General features: G+C 43.5%; 1 protein-coding gene across 1 annotated transcript in view; it reads left to right on the top strand.

Moving 5' to 3' along the window:
- LOC129862436 (semaphorin-4B-like) overlaps nt 1–18514 on the top strand; it is a 121403-nt gene that overhangs the window by 79500 nt on the left and 23389 nt on the right. Inside the window, exons 3-8 of the mRNA XM_055934121.1 lie at nt 5154–5314; nt 9517–9579; nt 10156–10254; nt 11425–11536; nt 11864–11980; nt 12340–12497. Of these exons, the coding sequence (XP_055790096.1) occupies nt 5154–5314; nt 9517–9579; nt 10156–10254; nt 11425–11536; nt 11864–11980; nt 12340–12497 (710 nt within the window). The remainder of the gene's footprint in view (nt 1–5153; nt 5315–9516; nt 9580–10155; nt 10255–11424; nt 11537–11863; nt 11981–12339; nt 12498–18514) is intronic.

The raw sequence follows: 18514 nt of genomic DNA, 5'->3' as shown, positions 1-18514 counted from the left end.
GACCCTAGCCCCCCGACACAAACTATTGCAGCATAAATACTGGAGGCTGAGACAGGAGGTGTCGGGAGGAGGTGTCTGGACCAAAGGTGTCTGGACCAAATAGGCAGGATATAACCCAACCCACTTTGCCAAGCCACAGCCCCCACACCACTAAAGGGATATCTTCAACCACCAACTTACCATCCTGAGACAAGGCCGAGTATAGCCCACGAAGATCTCCCCCACGGCACGAACCCAAGGGGGGGCGCCAACCTGGACAGGAAGATGACGTCAGTGACAACCTACTCAAGTGACGCACCCCTTCTAGGGACGGCATGGAAGAGCACCAGTAAGCCAGTGACTCAACCCCTGTAATAGGGTTAGAGGCAGATAATCCCAGTGGAGAGAGGGGAGCAGGCCAGGCAGAGACAGCAAGGGCGGTTCGTCAGTCCCATTCCTTGTCGTTCACCTTCGCACCCCTGGGCCAGACTACACTCAATCATAGGACCTACTGAAGAGATGAGTCTTCAATAAAGACTTAAAGGTCGATACCGAGTCTGAGTCTCTCACATGGATAGGTAGACCATTCCATAAAAATGGAGCTCTATAGGAGAAAGCCCTGCCTCCAGCTGTTTGATTAGAAATTCTAGGGACAGTAATGAGGCCTGTGTCTTGTGACCGTAGCGTACGTTTAGGTATGTACGGCAGGACCAAATCAGAAAAATGGGTAGGAGCAAGCCCATGTTATGCTTTGTAGGTTAGCCTGTCTAGGATCAGCGTGCCGCTAGCGGCACACCCCCCCCCCCCCCCCCCCCCCACTGAAAAACCAGTGCCGCGAAATTCAAAAAAAATATTTTTTTAAAATATTTAACTTTCACACATTAAAGTCCAATACAGCTAATGAAAGACACAGATCTTGTGAATCCAGTCAACATGTCCGATTTTTAAAATGTTTTACAGGGAAGACACAATATGTAAAGATGTACATCTATTACCTAAAAACACATTAGCATAATCCACCATCTTTTATTTGTCCACCAACACCAGTAGCCATCACCAATTCGGCTAAACTAAGATATTTATAGCCCCTAACCAACAAAAAAACTCATTAGATGACAGTCTGATAACATATTTATGGTATGGGATAGGTTTTGTTAGAAAAAAGTGCATATTTCAGGTAGATGGCATAGGTTACAATTGCACCCACCGTCACAAATGGAATAGAAAAACTACTTAGAGCAACGTGTTTACCTACTTACTAATCATCAAACATTTCGTAAAAATACACAGCATACACGAATCGAAAGACACAGATCCTGTGAATACAGACAATATTTCAGATTTTCTAAGTGTCTTACAGCGAAAACACAATAAATCGTTATATTAGCATAGCACATAGCACATAGCAGCCCAGCATTGATTCTAGCCAAAGTGAGCGATAAAAGTCAACATCGCCAAAAGATATTAATTTTTTCACTAACCTTCTCAGAATTCTTCCGATGACACTCCTGTAACATCATATTACACAATCCATATAGAGTTTGATCGAAAATGTTTATATTTAGCCACCAAAATCATGGTTAGACAATGTGAAATGTAGCTCGGCTGGTCAGAAAATGTCCTTGTGCCACTTAGACAGTGATCTACTCTTATACATAAATACTCATAAACGTGACTAAAAAATATAGGGTGGACAGGGACTGATAGACAATTTAATTCTTAATACAATTGCGGAATTACATTTTTTAATTTATCCTTACTTTTCAATACAGTTTGCGCCAAGCGAAGCTACGTCAAAAAACATGGCGTCCTAAGCCACTAAAATGTTTCGACAGAAACACGATTTATCATAATAAAAATGTCCTACTTTGAGCTGTTCTTCCATCAGTATCTTGGGCAAAGGATCCTTTCTTGGGAGTAATCGTCTTTTGGTGGAAAGCTGTCCTCTTGCCATGTGGAAATGCCAACTGCGTTCGGGATGAACTGAAAAGCGTGCCCAGCTATTCACATCGTTTCAAAAATAAATGTCCCAAAATCGCACTAAACGGATATAAATTGCTATAAAACGCTTTAAATTAACTACCTTATGATGTTTTTAACTCCTATAACGAGTGAAAAGATGACCGGAGAAATATAACAGGCTAAACTAACGCTTGGAACAGGAGCGGGTCGGTGTCCTCCACGCGCGTTACGCACCAAGAAAAGACTTGCTAGCTACAGGGTTTTTTAATTTATAGGGCCTGTGAACGCGCAATCGACCCCATTGGAATCGTCATCACGTAAAGGCATCCAGGGGAAGACGTAAGAAGTGTCCGTATAGTCATAGCAATAACAGTGCCCTTTTAACTGACTTCAGAACAGTGGCCAACATTTCTGAAATCTGACTCCTTGTCAGGGAAATTGCTGTAGAATGGGCTCTGTTCCACTTAGAGACAAAATTTCAACTCCTATAAAAACTATAGACTGTTTTCTATCCAATAATAATAATAATATGCATATTGTACGATCAAGGATTTTGTGGGAAGCCGTTTCAAAAATTACCCGATTAGCATAAATAGTCTAAACAGCGCCCCCATCCTCAACAGGTTAAAAGTAAAACATTTAAATCACCCCTAGCCTTAACAGGAAGCCAGTGTAGAGAGGCTAGCACTGGAGTAATATGATAAACATTTTTGCTTTTGCACACTTTGTTAGCCTAGATAGCTATGTCTCCTCTCCAACGAAAGTGTATTGCTATTTGAACTACGCCTCTATTAGCTTGGTTTCTGCTGTTTGACTAAATGAGATGTCCCTTTGATAAAAGCAGTGTATTGCTATGGGTTGCCGGGGGCAGGACTGCAGGGTAGGGGGAGGGGTAAGGTGCTCGACAAGGCAAGGGTAAACTAGTTTTGATATGTTGTACCTCTTCACTCATTACAACGTTCCCACTTGCCTGCCCTCCCTAACACCCTCTCCCCCTGTAGCTATGGAGACACCCCCCTCTCTCCACATCTCCAACAGACACAAGCAGCTCTTGAGTGCTTCTGCTTCCTCTGAACACTAAACAGGTCAGGGCTCTTCTCTTCCCAGATTACACTACAGCACAGCGTTTCCATGGCTGCCTGCGTTGTCATGGGAGTCAACCTGAGATGCTCTAACAACAATGGAGTGGAGTTTGTCTGAAAGAGACTATGGTGTATGTCTGTCTGGAGGGACCTGTCTGTTTGTGGAGGGCCCTGTAATGGAGACCTGGGGGAGACGGTCTAGAGACTGACTGAAAGACTGACTGACCAGCAACCATTCCAGTTCACTATTGGGGTTTTCTAGTCCCAGGGCTATAAATTATATTTTGTCGCTTTTGAGATCAGCAATCAAGTTATCTTTAGCTCCTAAATGATGCCATTGTAATAGCATCTTTAAACAGAATCCTTAACAGCAGCACCAGTACATTCTGGCAGACAGAGACTCTTCTGATTAATAAGGCACTAATCCTGTCGTTGGAGTGTAAATACACTTTTTGTCTCTCCCACTTCTAACTGGTTTTCAGTACAATATATATTGTATTATATCTTTATCTGATATATTTGTCTGTCTTCGTCTTGACCATTTTTGTTCCAGATGAACTGATGTTATTTAGCTCTTCAAATATAAGTTGCCCTTTTTTCACAGCTCTCCTCACAGCTGCACTTCTTCTTCCAAAAGCCTCACATTCCATATGCTACAGTTTCCTGGAAACGTGTTGAATTGCTGAAATCTGTGATGCATTTTTATAGGTACATTTTCTTGGATCAGTCCATATTATTATCTTGGATTTATGAGCAATGATTTTGGTTTGTTCCAAGGATAATTCATCAATGCAAAGCCATCTTATGCATGAAAATAACAGATCCTTGTAATATTGACCACAATGTTATGGAATGGGCAGACATGGAGTGTAAATGGACAACCATGTTGAGTATTGTTAGGCTATACAACGCTGTATGCAAACCTCATCACTGCAGCTTGATACAATGGAAATAGAAACCTGACTAATGACTGGCTGAAATTCTGAAAATAAATGCTCACACTACTAAACCCAGATGGATTCCCTTAATGGTACACAATTACCCACCTCATTGTGTCTCCCTCAGCAGTGTTCAGAGAATATGACAGTGGTGGTCTGACTCAAGAAACATTGTATAGATATCCTCCTCTGTGGAAATCCCTCTAAGCCCTTGTTTTGGTTCAAGCTCCAGCCTTTGTCTTTGCATGGGTAAATCACTGTTACATTTGCCCAAAGCTCTGAGGAGAGAAGGAGGAGAGAGGGAAGGAGGGGAGAGAGAAGGAAGATGAAGGAAAGGAGAGAGGGGAAATGGCTCACTAGCATGAAGCAGCACTATACTGTTCAAATGTGATCAAATATTAAAATGTGTTTCTGTATTGAAAGGTAGAGGTAGGACTACTGTATCTTCTCTGATAAGCTAAAACTATAAATCTTGCATTGCGAATGTATAGCATAGACTCAGTAGTTGACTCATAATCTTTAGTTGACTCATAATCCATAAGGCAATGATGTCTTCAGAGAATCACTTAGTAGGCATTCATATACAGTACCCTATGTTTTCATGACAAAATTGTGTTTGTTGGACTGGCCAGCTCAGAAGACCTCCACTCTGAAAAAATGTGCTGAATTTGGAGCTTTAGGCTTAGAGAGAGAGTCAATGATGTGACATGTGGCTGCAGGCAGAGAGTGGGCTTTTGAAGGGGTGTCAGGATAGTGAGAAAGATAAGGAGCTGGCTTTCGTTCTCTTTCTGCAGCCCTCTCCAGAGGTGAAGAGAGAGGGTGACAGGACTGGAGGCTGAACACACACACACTCCTCCAGCTGCTGCTTTTAGTCAGTCCATACAACCCTGTGGTTGGATCATTTTTATTCCTTATTATGAGCTCAGGAGGCCAGGCTCTGTCCATCTCTCCTATTGTAGCACCCCTGTAGTGATGGAGTCAGCAGAAAGAGAGCCTGCTAGGCCAGACAATGTTATTGTCATGGGAGCAGAGAGCACATGTATACACAAACAAAATAACACAGACATCATTACCATTTTGATGTAAAATTCTTGTCCAGGCAAATCTGTTAATGCTTTCTAGGGGCTCATATTGCACTAGAACATTCAGTTTGTTAATATTTCTTCTCCTCTTTCTGTTTTTCTCTCCTCAGATGCAAATGAGAGGTCAGCCAAGAGATTCTCTGTGGATGGAGTCTTCAATTATACCTCTCTGCTCCTCAGTAGGGAAGATAACATGCTCTATGTTGGAGCACGAGAGGAGCTCTTCGCCCTCAACCTCTCTGATATCAGCAGAGTCAAGCTACAACGTAATGTAAGTGGGCACGAGTGTGTGTCTGTGTTTTGAGAGACATTCAAGAGGTTGCCTATTTTTCATAAGTAGTGGATATTAGACAGTCATAATTGATACAATTTCTGTGTAATAAAATAAATTCATCTGGGAGTATGCTTCAAAACGAATAATCCATCTGCATAATGAAATAAGTATCAACATGGCATATGAATGGCACCTGTTAATAATGACCTCATATAGTGGAGGTGGTTTGGGACTTGACCTTCTGCATGGCCACCACCTCAGCTCACCACAGTAAGTCTAAACATTGTGCAAATCAAAGTAGACACAACAGCCCAGCGGCCCTAGCTGAACTATTGAAACATATTTGTAGTGTTTCTAGAGGTGCTATGTAATACCCTCGGCTCTCAGATACACTTCACAACAGTATTGTAGTGTTTCTAGAGGTGCTATGTAATACCCTCGGCTCTCAGATACACTTCACAACAGTATTGTAGTGTTTCTAGAGGTGCTATGTAATACCCTCGGCTCTCAGATACACTTCACAACAGTATTGTAGTGTTTCTAGAGGTGCTATGTAATACCCTCGGCGCTCAGATACACTTCACAACAGTATTGTAGTGTTTCTAGAGGTGCTATGTAATACCCTCGGCTCTCAGATACACTTCACAACAGTATTGTAGTGTTTCTCTGTGTGCGTGCTTGTATGCATGAACAGTAACCGTGGAGTCAGGGTGAGGATGTGTGGAATTATATCATGTACATGGTTGGTGTATAACATCTTGTGTACACTGCTCTTTTTTACAATGTTCTACAGTAATACATATGAATATATATACACTGCTCAAAAAAATAAAGGGAACACTTAAATAACACAATGTAACTCCAAGTCAATCACACTTCTGTGAAATCAAACTGTCCACTTAGGAAGCAACACTGATTGACAATAAATGTCACATGCTGTTGTGCAAATGGAATAGACAAAAGGTGGAAATTATAGGCAATTAGCAAGACACCCCCCAAAACAGGAGTGATTCTGCAGGTGGTGACCACAGACAACTTCTCAGTTCCTATGCTTCCTGGCTGATGTTTTGGTCACTTTTGAATGCTGGCGGTGCTCTCACTCTAGTGGTAGCATGAGACGGAGTCTACAACCCACACAAGTGGCTCAGGTAGTGCAGTTCATCCAGGATGGCACATCAATGCGAACTGTGGCAAAAAGGTTTGCTGTGTCTGTCAGCGTAGTGTCCAGAGCATGCAGGCGCTACCCGGAGACAGGCCAGTACATCAGGAGACGTGGAGGAGGCCGTAGGAGGGCAACAACCCAGCAGCAGGACCGCTACCTCCGCCTTTGTGCAAGGAGGTGCACTGCCAGCGCCCTGCAAAATGACCTCCAGCAGGCCACAAATGTGCATGTGTCTGCTCAAACGGTCAGAAACAGACTCCATGAGGGTGGTATGAGGGCCCGACGTCCACAGTTGGGGGTTGTGCTTACAGCCCAACACCGTGCAGGACGTTTGGCATTTGCCAGAGGACACCAAGATTGGCAAATTCGCCACTGGCGCCCTGTGCTCTTCACAGATGAAAGCAGGTTCACACTGAGCACATGAGCACATGTGACAGACGTGACAGAGTCTGGAGACGCCGTGGAGAACGTTCTGCTGCCTGCAACATCCTCCAGCATGACCGGTTTGGCGATGGGTCAGTCATGGTGTGGGGTGGCATTTCTTTGTGGGGCCGCACAGCCCTCCATGTGCTCGCCAGAGGTAGCCTAACTGCCATTAGGTACCGAGATGAGATCCTCAGACCCCTTGTGAGACCATATGCTGACACATGCACATTTGTGGCCTGCTGGAGGTCATTTTGCAGGGCTCTGGCAGTGCACCTCCTTGCACTAAGGCAGAGGTACCGGTCCTGCTGCTGGGTTGTTGCCCTCCTACGGCCTCCTCCACGTCTCCTGATGTACTGGCCTGTCTCCTGGTAGGGCCTCCATGCTCTGGACACTACGCTGACAGACACAGCAAACCTTTTTGCCACAGTTCGCATTGATGTGCCATCCTGGATGAACTGCACTACCTGAGCCACTTGTGTGGGTTGTAGACTCCGTCTCATGCTACCACTAGAGTGAGAGCACCGCCAGCATTCAAAAGTGACCAAAACATCAGCCAGGAAGCATAGGAACTGAGAAGTTGTCTGTGGTCACCACCTGCAGAATCACTCCTGTTTTGGGAGGTGTCTTGCTAATTGCCTATAATTTCCACCTTTTGTCTATTCCATTTGCACAACAGCATGTGAAATTTATTGTCAATCAGTGTTGCTTCCTAAGTGGACAGTTTGATTTCACAGAAGTGTGATTGACTTGGAGTTACATTGTGTTGTTTAAGTGTTCCCTTTATTTTTTTGAGCAGTGTATATATAGTGGGGCAAAAAAGTATTTAGTCAGCCACCAATTGTGCAAGTTCTCCCACCTAAAAAGATGAGAGAGGCCTGTAATTTTCATCATAGGTACACTTCAACTATGACAGACAAAATGAGGAAAAAAATCCAGAAAATCACATTGTAGGAATTTTAATGAATTTATTTGCAAATTATGGTGGAAAATAAGTATTTGGTCACCTACAAACAAGCTAGATTTCTGGCTCTCACAGACCTGTAACTTCTTCTTTAAGAGGCTCCTCTGTCCTCCACTCGTTACCTGTATTAATGGCACCTGTTTGAACTTGTTATCAGTATAAAAGACACCTGTCCACAACCTCAAACAGTCACACTCCAAACTCCACTATGGCCAAGACCAAAGAGCTGTCAAAGGACACCAGAAACAAAATTGTAGACCTGCACCAGACTGGGAAGACTGAATCTGCAATAGGTAAGCAGCTTGGTTTGAAGAAATCAACTGTGGGAGCAATTATTAGGAAATGGAAGACATACAAGACCACTGATAATCTCCCTCGATCTGGGGCTCCACGCAAGATCTCACCCCGTGGGGTCAAAATGATCACAAGAACGGTGAGCAAAAATCCCAGAACCACACGGGGACCTAGTGAATGACCTGCAGAGAGCTGGGACCAAAGTAACAAAGCCTACCATCAGTAACACACTATGCCGCCAGGGACTCAAATCCTGCAGTGCCAGACGTGTCCCCCTGCTTAAGCCAGTATATGTCCAGGCCTGTCTGAAGTTTGCTAGAGAGCATTTGGATGATCCAGAAGATTGGGAGAATGTCATATGGTCAGATGAAACCAAAATATAACTTTTTGGTAAAAACTCAACTCGTCGTGTTTGGAGAACAAAGAATGCTGAGTTGCATCCAAAGAACACCATACCTACTGTGAAGCATGGGGGTGGAAACATCATGCTTTGGGGCTGTTTTTCTGCAAAGGGACCAGGACGACTGATCCGTGTAAAGGAAAGAATGAATGGGGCCATGTATCGTGAGATTTTGAGTGAAAACCTCCTTCCATCAGCAAGGGCATTGAAGATGAAACGTGGCTGGGTCTTTCAGCATGACAATGATCCCAAACACACCGCCCGGGCAACGAAGGCGTGGCTTCGTAAGAAGCATTTCAAGGTCCTGGAGTGGCCTAGCCAGTCTCCAGATCTCAACCCCATAGAAAATCTTTGGAGGGAGTTGAAAAGTCCGTGTTGCCCAGCAACAGCCCCAAAACATCACTGCTCTAGAGGAGATCTGCATGGAGGAATGGGCCAAAATACCAGCAACAGTGTGTGAAAACCTTGTGAAGACTTACAGAAAATGTTTGACCTCTGTCATTGCCAACAAAGGGTATATAACAAAGTATTGAGAAACTTTTGTTATTGACCAAATACTTACTTTCCACCATAATTTGCAAATAAATTCATTAAAAATCCTACAATGTGATTTTCTGGATTTTTTTTTCTCTCATTTTGTCTGTCATAGTTGAAGTGTACCTAATGATAAATTACAGGCCTCATCTTTTTAAGTGGGAGAACTTGCACAATTGGTGGCTGACTAAATACTTTTTTGCCCCACTGTATATGCCATTTAGCATATGCTTTTATCCAAAGCAGCTTACAGTCATGCACGTGCAGATTTTACATATGATTAGTACTGGGAATCAAACCCACTATCCTGACATTGCAAGCGTCATGCTCTACCAACTAAGCTACAGAGGACCACAGCTGTGTTCTTTACAGCTCTGTGCTGTGTCTTTGTAATGTATGTTGACACTTCCCTTCTCCTCTAGCTGACATGGAGCACCCATGAGAGGAAGAGAGATGAGTGCAGTTTCAAAGGCAAAGACCTACAGGTGAGGACATTGCGCTGTATTTGTGGAACTCCAGTGGCAGTGTTTACACTTCCATGCCAGTTCTCAAGCTCGTTTTGTGCCGTAGTACTGAAAATGAATTGCCAGTAGCAATGGAAGTTTCCATTTAAGTTGTACATTTCCATTCAGTAGTGATGGCCTGCGTACATTTTTTTTATAGCCAGACAAATTGCTATGCATCCCATCTAAGCAACCCCTCTGTGATTGTAGAGAAACCTCAATACTGTGGGAAGTACAGTATATTATCAAATGGCAATATTGTATGATTGATTCCTGGTTTGATTGATGGGTTGGGGGACAAAGGCTCATAGACCAGGATCTTGAAGAAGACACTAATCAGTGTTCTGTGAGACAGTCACTCAGACATTTTGGACACTGCTAGCAACAGGCCTCCCAGGCTATTTGAAAGCAATTCATTCTGGTAATGTGGAAATATGCTTGGAAGGTCACCCAATGAGCTACTCCACTCAACTTGAGGAACTTTCCCTCCAGAACGGTTTGTGGGAACCTATGAGTCATATTAATGATGCTCTCTCCTCTACTGTGTCTTTAATGCAGACTGATTGCTTCAATTACATCAAGATTTTACTGCGTGTGAACAGTACCCATCTATACGTGTGTGGAACGTACGCCTTCAGTCCAATCTGTGCGTACATAGTAAGTGTGTGTTTGATTTCTTAGCATACAGTTCCACCATGCCTGTGTTGTAGAGAGAACCACCATGCCTGTGTGTTGTAGAGAGAACCACCATGCCTGTGTTGTAGAGAGAACCACCATGCCTGTGTTGTAGAGAGAACCACCATGCCTGTGTGTTGTAGAGAGAACCACCATGCCTGTGTGATGTAGAGAGAACCACCATGCCTGTGTGTTGTAGAGAGAACCACCATGCCTGTGTGATGTAGAGAGAACCACCATGCCTGTGTGTTGTAGAGAGAACCACCATGCCTGTGTGTTGTAGAGAGAACCACCATGCCTGTGTGCTGTAGAGAGATGTAATTAGTCATGTAATTCACTCTGTCAATCAAGGTACAGCTTTTCTTCTCTATTTTACAGTATTTCCCCCTGGAGACTGCATTGTATTTCTCCTCAAATCAGTGTATTCCAATTATACCCTTTCCAGATGTTTAGTGAGCATGAGTGGCTCTGAGTTGTATGAAGACGTTTTAGAACACACACATTTGAAAGGAAGTCCATCTTTAAATGTGTTCAACTGATGGAGCAGACAGGTCTCTGAGGCCATGCAGATCAACATTGACATTTCCATTTAGAAATATTGACAGTCAAAGAACATCTCAAATCCCCTCTGCAATAATTCAATATGGGAGAGAATACATTAAGGGAGGAGGGAAAGTCTCTTGGCAGAACTTTAGGTTGTGAACCAGGATTCCTGAGCGTCTCCTCCTCCCAAGTCTCCCTTCTTATCAAAACCACTGAGTCTCAGCCCACACAGAGAGATATACAGTACTTTATACAGACAGTCATGTCCATCCCTCTAAGCAGCCCTCATCTTCCCCATCACCAGATTGTTTCTAAATGGAATCATATAATAACATTTACTTAAATAGAGATACTGTTTATCAAGTGTGTCTCTATAACATTGGGTAGTAACAAGCCTTTTTTGCATTGTGACCACACAATGTGACAAAACCACATTTCGAAACAACCCTGGTTTGAACTACCCCAAAGGGACCAGCTGCGACCAACCAGTGTTTCCTTCCCCATCATTTGGGCCATAGTGCAGTAGAGAACACTGGCCAGAAGGCAGTGGTCAGTGTAGATTACAGCCCTACATTTTCTCAAGTCTCTCTCTCTGTTCGTCCTCTCCAGAACACAGCTGACTTCACTCTGGTGAGGAGCCAGACTGGGGAGATAGTGACAGAGGACGGACGCGGCCGCTGCCCTTTCAACCCTGAGTACAAGTCCACTGCCATCATGGCTGGTAGGTACACTATAGGGGTCACTTATGTACTGTCAGGGAAATATGTTTTACTTCCATAAGACTGAGTACACAATACATACTGTACACAATACAATATATACATAAACATACGACAACACACTGTTGACATACTTAATTATACATTCATCAATGATAAAGTTGGAATGTATATCTTACAAGAGTTCATTCTTGTGTGTTCCGTACTGTAAACATATTAAGAGACAATGCTTTGATTTTAGATTCAAGGGTTTGTTGAGTGACACAGAGTATCCTTGTCTCCTGGTCCAGATATTGTTTGTCTTCATCTTATTCTTCTTTACATTATAGATGGAGAGCTGTATGCTGGGACGGTCAGTAATTTCCAAGGAAATGAACCTATTATTTACAAGAGCCTGGGCCAAGGCGTTGCCCTAAAAACAGAAAACTCCTTGAACTGGCTTCAGGGTAAGTTCAGGTCTTCAGGCAGCTAGCTATCTTGAAGCTGCTTCATGCCATGTTCTAATGTGTGTATACATAGCTGATAAGATAAACATGGATAAACAGTTTTCCCCTAAACATATGCAATCAGTATTTGAAGACCTCAGGCTGTACATGATAAATTAAAATGAACATAGCTCTGAAGAAATATAGGTGTTCCCATGGTATTTTGTCAATTTCAACATGCAGAAGTTATCAGAATTCCTGTTACAATATGACTGAATCACCAGAAGACGTTGTGAATGTGAAAGACATGTCCATGTCCTGGAATACATGGTTGTAGGTAAACATTTCACCCTGTGGTTATGTTGTTGTTGTTCCTCCAGACCCAGCCTTTGTGGGCTCTGCCTACATCCAGGAGAGCCTGCCCAAAGGCAACCCAGTGGGCGATGATGATAAGATTTACTTCTTCTTCAGCGAAGCGGGAAAGGAGTTTGAATTCTTTGACAACACCATTGTATCGCGCATTGCTCGCGTGTGTAAGGTGAGTGACGCTTCAACGGAGATGGCCTGTCTAAAGAGTGTCTTTTCCCCTTGAGCAAGGCTCTCCAGCAACGCCACCCATCTTCACCTGCCCCACCCATTTCCACTCAATTTATTGGAAGCTATCAGAGCAGGAGAAGGGTGTGTCAGTTTGTGTGTGTGTGCGTACTTCTGGGTGGTGTGTTCTTCTGTGTGGTGTGTTCTTCTGTGTGGTGTGTTCTTCTGTGTGGTGTGTTCTTCTGTGTGGTGTGTTCTTCTGTGTGGTGTGTTCTTCTGTGTGGTGTGTTCTTCTGTGTGGTGTGTTCTTCTGTGTGGTGTGTTCTTCTGTGTGGTGTGCTTCTGTGTGGTGTGTTCTTCTGTGTGGTGTGTTCTTCTGTGTGGTGTGTTCTTCTGTGTGGTGTGTTCATGTGTGGTGTGTTCATGTGTGGTGTGTTCATGTGTGGTGTGTTCTTCTGTGTGTGTGTGTTCTTCTGTGTGTGTGCGTACTTCTGTGTGGTGTGTTCATGTGTGGTGTGTTCATGTGTGGTGTGTTCATGTGTGGTGTGTTCATGTGTGGTGTGTTCATGTGTGGTGTGTTCTTCTGTGTGGTGTGTTCTTCTGTGTGGTGTGTTCGTGTGTGTGAGGTGAGGGATTTAAGGGTGGGAGAGTCGTGTTCACAGGTTTGTCTGAGAGGGACACAGGGGCTTGTGTTACAGAAAGCCATTCCTCCTGTGAGTTCTCTCTGTTTGGGCCCTTCTCTCCACATCTCCTCCTCCGCTCCTCCACTCCACTCTTATCACATTTCAGTGATCATTAGCATTCAGCCAGGATTCACAGCAGACCTAAAATGGCTTCTCCTTTTGCACTTTTTTTCCTACACCAACCTGCAGACAAAGGTGTGTTGTACTGGAGGAAGTCATAAAATCGAACCTTACCTGCAAACCTTATGCCTAACATTAAATTAACAAAAAGCTATTTTTATTCTTTATGAATTTTTACGTTACAGACGATTTTGACTTTGCCGCTGGCCCATCTAGTGGAAATTGCTCAGCTCGGCCTCCAGGACAAGATTCATCCCAGTCAACCTGCTCATTAGATAGATGCGCTACAAGCAGCTGAAATGTTTAATTTTCTAGTATTTTAACCTAAAAGGAATGGTTTCCAATCAGTTTAAACATGAATCTCATCTATTCTCTGTGACCGAGAATCTCCCCTCAATTTGACAGCATGGTCATGGCCTCTTCTTTATCACAGCTGTAGTATGGTCAATCCAGCCAAAGAAAGTGTGAAATACTAGATGACAGTTTTATAGTATCCACCCCTCCTTCCAGGCTTTGCATTTCCAGCAGTCAATCTTCAGGGAAAGCTGGCTGTTGATGTGTGTCTTTTAACAGTGCATTTCTTAGCTTTTTCATTTTATGAAGAGATAAGCAGTACCATTGCAGTGCTGCCAGAGTGGACAGTGAGGGACATACAGTGAAGGGAGGAGCTGTGTGACTGAGTCCAACGCTCGTGCAGACAGCACCTTGTCATCCTTCATATAGCAAACAAGCGTAATGAATCTACCAACGCCCATTATCAAACTTAATTAGAAAATATTAACCATGTGGATACGTGAAATAGAGCTCTGCTTTGGGGCCAGCTCACAAGTCATTTTCAATTGCATCTGTGCCTTTTAAATGTAATTTCCTCTTTCACCACACATGCACTAAACTAATTTAAACAGAGGAATGTTTTTTTGCACTTTAAGAGGCTCCATATGTTGCAGTTCCAATGGAGGGATATTTTTACTCGTTTATATTTTTCAAACAGGTAGCAGACAGGCTGAGACAGCTCCTAGTAATAGAATTTTGACGACTCAAGGTGCCTATCCCTTCCAGGCTCTGCAAGCTGAAAGGCTTCTCTACAGTAACTGTCTATCTGCAGGTGTTTGTCTTGACACTGAGTGACATTCAGATGGACACCAGTCAGTCTGCCACTGTCAGAGTGAGGCTGCAGGACACACCCTTTCTTCTACTCTGAAATAAAACACAGGGTGGTGGTGGGCAGGTCAGCTGTCAATCACAGGGTAGGTTTGAACTCCGAGTACAGAGTATCTTAGCACCTGGTTTTTCTTATCCTCACCCCATACAAGCCACTATAGTGTGTATGTTAGGGAGTTCCCCTTTAAAAGCTTTAGGTTTGGGTGGTGCAATATGTGTTGGTGAAACTGTAGACATTGTACCAGGGACTTAATATAAACTAGGGTACCAGTAAGGATTTCCTACAATGTACAACATGTTACAGCTGTTGATGAGTCCATTGATAATAATTTTTTCATGTCATTACATTAAGATATAAGGAGGGATCATAGCTATATTCAATACAATTTAAGAGTTGATTTAATACCTATGTTTAACCCTTTATCTTGGTTGGTCATGGTTCTTGATGAAATCATGTGACATAACCTTACTTTTCTGACCTTGCATTTATGGCGGTGTAAGTTGTCATTATATTAAGCATTAATCAGTTAAATTAGACATTGAACCCTTTAAGAATCCTGGATCTAGCTGTCGGACAGTTTTTGTATAGAGAAATGCTGTGTAACTACGTAACCTTTCGTGTGTCCTTATGTTACGGGGTGAAAACTGATTTCATGAGCACACAAATCCAAAATATTGTATGACTTGCAAAATGGAATGCTTCTAACAGAAAGAGTCACCATACCTTGATACTGAAAACTTAAATCGATACTGTCATTAGCGTGGTTCTTCAATAATTATGCATAATACTTGTTGGATGCGTATTTGGTGTCCAGCTAATTAGTTATGTCGTGATAGTTTCATACATCATTATATGAATCAGGAAGGAATTTTCCCAATGTTTCATGCTCTATTTTCAGCTGGCATTAATGCGACGCTAGTGTCAAACGCACATTAGTTTGCTATTTTGCCATGTAAAAACTGATGCACTGGCATTTTTCCGCCCTAACGCCAGGTTCGGCAATTTACCTGTCTTTTATCAGCTCGCTTGTGCTCAGATGGGCGGGGTAGAAATATTTGAGGTGTGTCCTTAAAAACATGATCCAAAGTGCTAATTTCAGGCAGCCCTGAAAGGGATATTTTAGACCAACCAAAAAATGTATTTATTTAACTAGGCAAGTCAGAACAAATTCTTATTTACAAAAGGCAAAAGGCCTCCTGCGGGGACAGGGGCTGGGATAAAAAACAAAAGGATAAAAAAAGATTACAAAAATAGAATATAGGACACTACATAAAGAGAGACCTAAGACGACAACATAGCATGGCAGCAACACCACATCAATCAATTTTATTTTATATAGCCCTTCGTACATCAGCTAATATCTCGAAGTGCTGTACAGAAACCCAGCCTAAAACCCCAAACAGCTAGTAATGCAGGTGTAGAAGCACGGTGGCTAGGAAAAACTCCCTAGAAAGGCCAAAACCTAGGAAGAAACCTAGAGAGGAACCAGGCTATGAGGGGTGGCCAGTCCTCTTCTGGCTGTGCCGGGTGGAGATTATAACAGAACTATGCCAAGATGTTCAAAAATGTTCATAAGTGACAAGCATGGTCAAATAATAATCATGAATAATTTTCAGTTGGCTTTTCATAGCTGATCATTAAGAGTTGAAAAACAACAGGTCTGGGACAGGTGGCGGTTCCATAACCGCAGGCAGAACAGCTGAAACTGGAATAGCAGCAAGGCCAGGCGGACTGGGGACAGCAAGGAGTCACCACGGCCGGTAGTCCCGACGTATGGTCCCAGGGCTCAGGTCCTCCGAGAGAAAGAAAGAGAGAAGGAGAAAATTAGAGAGAGCCAAGATTTTCAAAATGTTCATAAATGACAAGCATGGTCAAATAATAATCAGGAATAAATCTCAGTTGGCTTTTCATAGCCGATCATTAAGAGTTGAAAACAGCAGGTCTGGGACAGGTAGGGGTTTCGTAACCGCAGGCAGAACAGTTGAAACTGGAATAGCAGCAAGGCCGGGCGGACTGGGGACAGCAAGGTGTCAGCATGCCCGGTAGTCCTGACGTATGGTCCTAGGGCTCAGGTTCTCAGAGAGAAAGAGAGAACGAGAGAATTAGAGAGAGCATACTTAAATTCACACAGGACACTGGATAAGACAGGAGAAGTACTCCAGGTATAACCAACTGACCCTAGCCCCCCGACACATAAACTACTGCAGCATAAATACTGGAGGCTGAGACAGGAGCGGTCAGGAGACACTGTGGCCCCATCCGAAGAAACCCCCGGACAGGGCCAAACAGGAAGGATATAACCCCACCCACTCTGCCAAAGCACAGCCCCCACACCACTAGAGGGATATCCTCAACCACCAACTTACAATCCTGAGACAAGGCCGAGTATAGCCCACAAAGGTCTCCACCACAGCACTACCAAGGGGGGGGCGCCAACCCAGACAGGAAGTTCACGTCAGTAACTCAACCCACTCAAGTGACGCACCCCTCCTAGGGACGGCATGAAAGAGCACCAGCAAGCCAGTGACTCAGCCCCAGTAACAGGGTTAGAGGCAGAGAATCCCAGTGGAGAGAGGGGAACCGGCCCGGCAGAGACAGCAAGGGCGGTTCGTTGCTCCAGAGCCTTTCCGTTCACCTTCACACTCCTGGGCCGGACTACACTCAATCATATGACCTACTGAAGAGATAAGTCTTCAGTAAAGACTTAAAGGTTGAGACCGAGTCTGCGTCTCTCACATGGGTAGGCAGACTGTTCCATAAAAATGGAGATCTATAGGAGAAAGCCCTGCCTCCCGCTGTTTGCTTAGAAATTTTAGGGACAATTAGGAGGCCTGCGTCTTGTGACCGTAGTGTACGTATTGGTATGTACGGCAGGACCAACTCGGAAAGATAGGTAGGAGCAAGCCCATGTATCGCTTTATAGGTTAACAGTAAAACCTTGAAATCAGCCCTTGCCTTAACAGGAAGCCAGTGTAGGGAAGCTAGCACTGGAGTAATATGATCAAATTTCTTGGTTCTAGTCAGGATTCTAGCAGCCGTATTTAGCACTAACTGAAGTTTATTTAGTGCTTTATCCGGGTAGCCGGAAAGTAGAGCATTGCAGTAGTCTAACCTAGAAGTAACAAATGCATGGATAAATTTTTCTGCATCATTTTTGGACAGGAAATTTCTGATTTTTGCAATGTTACGTAGATGGAAAAAAGCTGTCCTTGAAACAGTCTTGATATGTTCGTCAAAAGAGAGATCAGGGTCAAGAGTAACGCCGAGGTCCTTCACAGTTTTATTTGAGACGACTTTACAACCATCAAGATGAATTGTCAGATTTAACAGAAGATCTCTTTGTTTCTTGGGACCTAGAACAAGCATCTCTGTTTTGTCCGAGTTTAAAAGTAGAAAGTTTTCAGCCATCCACTTCCTTATGTCTGAAACACAGGCTTCTAGCGAGGGCAATTTTGGGGCTTCACCATGTTTCATTGAAATGTACAGCTGTGTGTCATCCGCATAGCAGTGAAAGTTAACATTATGTTTTCGAATAACATCCCCAAGAGGTAAAATATATAGTGAAAACAATAGTGGTCCTAAAACGGAACCTTGAGGAACACCGAAATGTACAGTTGATTTGTCAGAGGACAGACCATTCACAGAGACAAACTGATATCTTTCCGACAGGTAAGATCTAAACCAGGCCAGAACTTGTCCGTGTAGACCAATTTGGGTTTCCAGTCTCTCCAAAAGAATGTGGTGATCGATGGTGTCAAAGGCAGCACTAAGGTCTAGTAGCACGAGGACAGATGCAGAGCCTCGGTCTGACGCCATTAAAAGGTCATTTACCACCTTCACAAGTGCAGTCTCAGTGCTATGATGGGGTCTAAAACCAGACTGAAGCATTTCGTATACATTGTTTGTCTTCAGAAAGGCAGTGAGTTGCTGCGCAACAGCTTTTTCAAAAATTTGAGAGCAATGGAAGATTCGATATAGGCCGATTTAGTTTTTTATATTTTCCGGGTCAAGGTTTGGTTTTTTCAAGAGAGACTTTATCACTGCCACTTTTAGTGA

The sequence above is a fragment of the Salvelinus fontinalis genome, chromosome 9 (assembly GCF_029448725.1).
Source record: "Salvelinus fontinalis isolate EN_2023a chromosome 9, ASM2944872v1, whole genome shotgun sequence".
Lineage (NCBI taxonomy): Eukaryota > Metazoa > Chordata > Actinopteri > Salmoniformes > Salmonidae > Salvelinus > Salvelinus fontinalis.
This window is presented reverse-complemented; position numbering and strand designations above follow the sequence as displayed.